Source organism: Eurypyga helias, unplaced genomic scaffold (assembly GCF_000690775.1).
Source record: "Eurypyga helias isolate BGI_N326 unplaced genomic scaffold, ASM69077v1 Scaffold46933, whole genome shotgun sequence".
In the NCBI taxonomy this organism is placed as follows: Eukaryota; Metazoa; Chordata; class Aves; order Eurypygiformes; family Eurypygidae; genus Eurypyga; species Eurypyga helias.
This window is the reverse complement of record NW_010243921.1, coordinates 1-2666: the sequence shown is the minus strand read 5'-3', so window position 1 is coordinate 2666 and position 2666 is coordinate 1. Positions and strand designations below refer to the sequence as shown.

Genomic DNA, 2666 nt, shown 5'->3' with positions numbered 1-2666 from the left:
AAACCATTCTATGATTCTACGATAAAAGCTCCCCCAGATGTATCTTACTACAAACATAAGTGGGTAGCATCTGGAGCTGAAAGCTTTCCTTATAGCTTATTGGTTGGTTTATTAATGCCCATTAGCATGCCAGGGAGCCCACCTACTCCTCATGCTTGCAGACAGACCACATTTTCTGCAAATGCAAACTATAAGAGAATAGTAATATTGGAGTACTCCAAGATGGAAACTTGGTATAACAAAAATCTGCAGAAATATCAATGGAACCAAAATCACATACTTTACTGCACTTTCAATTCCAAAAATTATTGAAGAAATGCTTGAGAAATCAAATCCATTTTTCACTACACAAAACACACAGTACTGCTTCCTTTGAAATCCTCCTTCTTCTTGCTGTTCTGTCAAAATTCGGATTCAGAGATATATTTACTGCCTTCTTTTTACCTATTAGTGTAGAAAAGTGTTAGGAACTGGGAAAGAAACAAGAAGTTTGTCCAGTCAAATAGCTGTCAAGGCCAAGAATAAGGTATTTCGAAGGTCAGAAAATACTGATAGCTGCAGCCCCTTGATGTATCATCTAGCAATTAGTTGCAGGCCCTAGCTGCACATAAACTGCAAAATATTTGGCTGAACTAATTTTATATGAGCTTTCTTCTTGTTTGTTACTCATCTGGGCCAAGTGCTCACTATAATACCTCACATTTCTTACAACAAGCTCCCAGCTTTCCCACCTGCAAGAAGTGAATCAGGACTCATTAACTGAAAGTACTAAAAATTATGTAACTACACTGACATCTCTAAGGTAAAACATCCTGTCTTCTTTTTAATACCTGCAGCCGCAGCTAAGGATTTAGGCTGTCTACACCACACAATGCAAAGTCCTCCTCCTTCAGAGGGAACTAGTCCAGCAAAGATACTTCCACCTACTTGCCCCACTCTTCAGGAAAACTATAGTATTACAAAAGGAAAATCATGCTGTCCTTAACAGCTCTCTCATCTGGACTGTCTGGTTAAACAACAGAAAAGCTCGTTGTTTATGTATAGTCTTAGAAACAGTAATTTGGAGAATAATTCACTTCCAATCAGTTTTGGATGGCAAGTCAAGAGAGGGTGTGAGGGCAGAGTTCACTGCATTTCTGACTTTCACTGCCTTGTACTGCACACAGCTGTACACACTTCAGAGGGAATACCACTCCAATTAGGCTTTGCTGTCCATCCACCCTCTCTATCTGCCTCAGCAGCCAGGCAAAGCACGAAGCAATGCAAACTTGATTAGCTCTCAACAGCTGACAATGCAACACTGACCACCCTTAGTGATAACCTGAGAGGCTTACCAGGGGCAAATGGCTAGACTGAGAACGTTTTAGGCTAAGAAACCCCACTGTATCTAGCAGCCACAGTTAACATTTCATACATTTCACACTTTCCTGACAGACATCCTCCTCCTCCTCACCCTCTGTTTAAAGGCTTGAATTTCACAATCCCTAAAGATGAGGGTGGGAAGAGAACATGCGTAGTACCTGCAATGAAAGCAGTTTATGCTTTAGGAGTTCTTCCTCACACTTACCTACACTCGTAGGAAATATATCCTCATTGTTGATTTGCACCTCGATCCAGTCCATGAGCAGATTCATATACTGGGGTGCCGGCAACGCTGTGGGCTTCTTGTACTTCATGTCGTCCTGCCACCGGTACTCATACTTGGGGCCTCCAGACATGATGGGGCAGGTCCTCTCCGTGCAGAACTCACAGATGGTTCCATAAATGAGGTTGATCCTGTTGAAGAAGTCAACAACATGGACAGCCACCCAGTCATTCTGGTCTTCTCCGCTGGGCAACTGCACAGCTGCTTTCAAGTCCACTCCTGAGTTCAGAGAGGCCTGTGCTCGTTTGTGAAGTTCAAACCTCTGGGTTCCAGGTTCAAACTTGCGTTTCGGGCGGAAAGTCTTATCTTTATTAAAGACTTGCTTGAGTGCTATGGACATGACTGCTAACCTTCGGCTCTAGGGCAGCCAGCAGAAAAGCACGGCTGAGATTTAATGCAAGTATCTGAAAACAGTTGCTCCCTGTCACTGGTCCTCCAGGCCCTTCTCCTTTTCTCAGAGAAGCTCGTATCAACTTCAGAGCAGTCTACTAGATCTTCCTCTTGAAAGACTTCCCGAAAGTCTTCATGTCCCTAAGGATAGGGAAATGGTACACATTAGTGGTAAGCTCAGGTCTGGCTTTGTCAGTTTCTTACTGTTAAACCATCATTTCTAGCAATGATGAGCTGAAAAGCAAATATATAACAAGCTAGCATTAAGAGTCGTCCAACCCCTAACCTGATGAACATTGAAAGGAAAAAAAAAAAAAAGAAGCCTCATTTTTAAAGTATTAAGGAATTAACTTCTCTGCCCTTTTAAAATATCTATCCAAATAGAGGGTCTTAAGTTAACACAAAGATGGAAATTCAATAAATCTTGGATAATCTTCCCATCTTTAGATAATTTTTAAACCAACCTTTTAAATTCTGCTGCATCTTTACAATGAATTCATACCACACATAATGCATGTACATATTTAATACACAAAATACCACGTGACAACCTAGAAGTCTTGTCTAACTGCTCCTAAAGGAACCAGTGGTGTCTCTAAGCATTCACTGTAGCTTCAGTGCTCATCTCGGT

General features: G+C 41.6%; 1 protein-coding gene across 1 annotated transcript; it reads right to left on the bottom strand.

The window, feature by feature from the left end:
- Positions 1-1567: 1567 nt before the first annotated feature.
- LOC104508082 (MOB kinase activator 3B) lies at positions 1568-1985 on the bottom strand (the record flags this gene model as incomplete). Its single annotated transcript, XM_010149575.1, has 1 exon — positions 1568-1985. A coding segment is annotated over exon 1 (418 nt), but the record flags the coding sequence as incomplete, so codon positions are not given.
- Between the last annotated feature and the right edge of the window lie 681 nt (positions 1986-2666).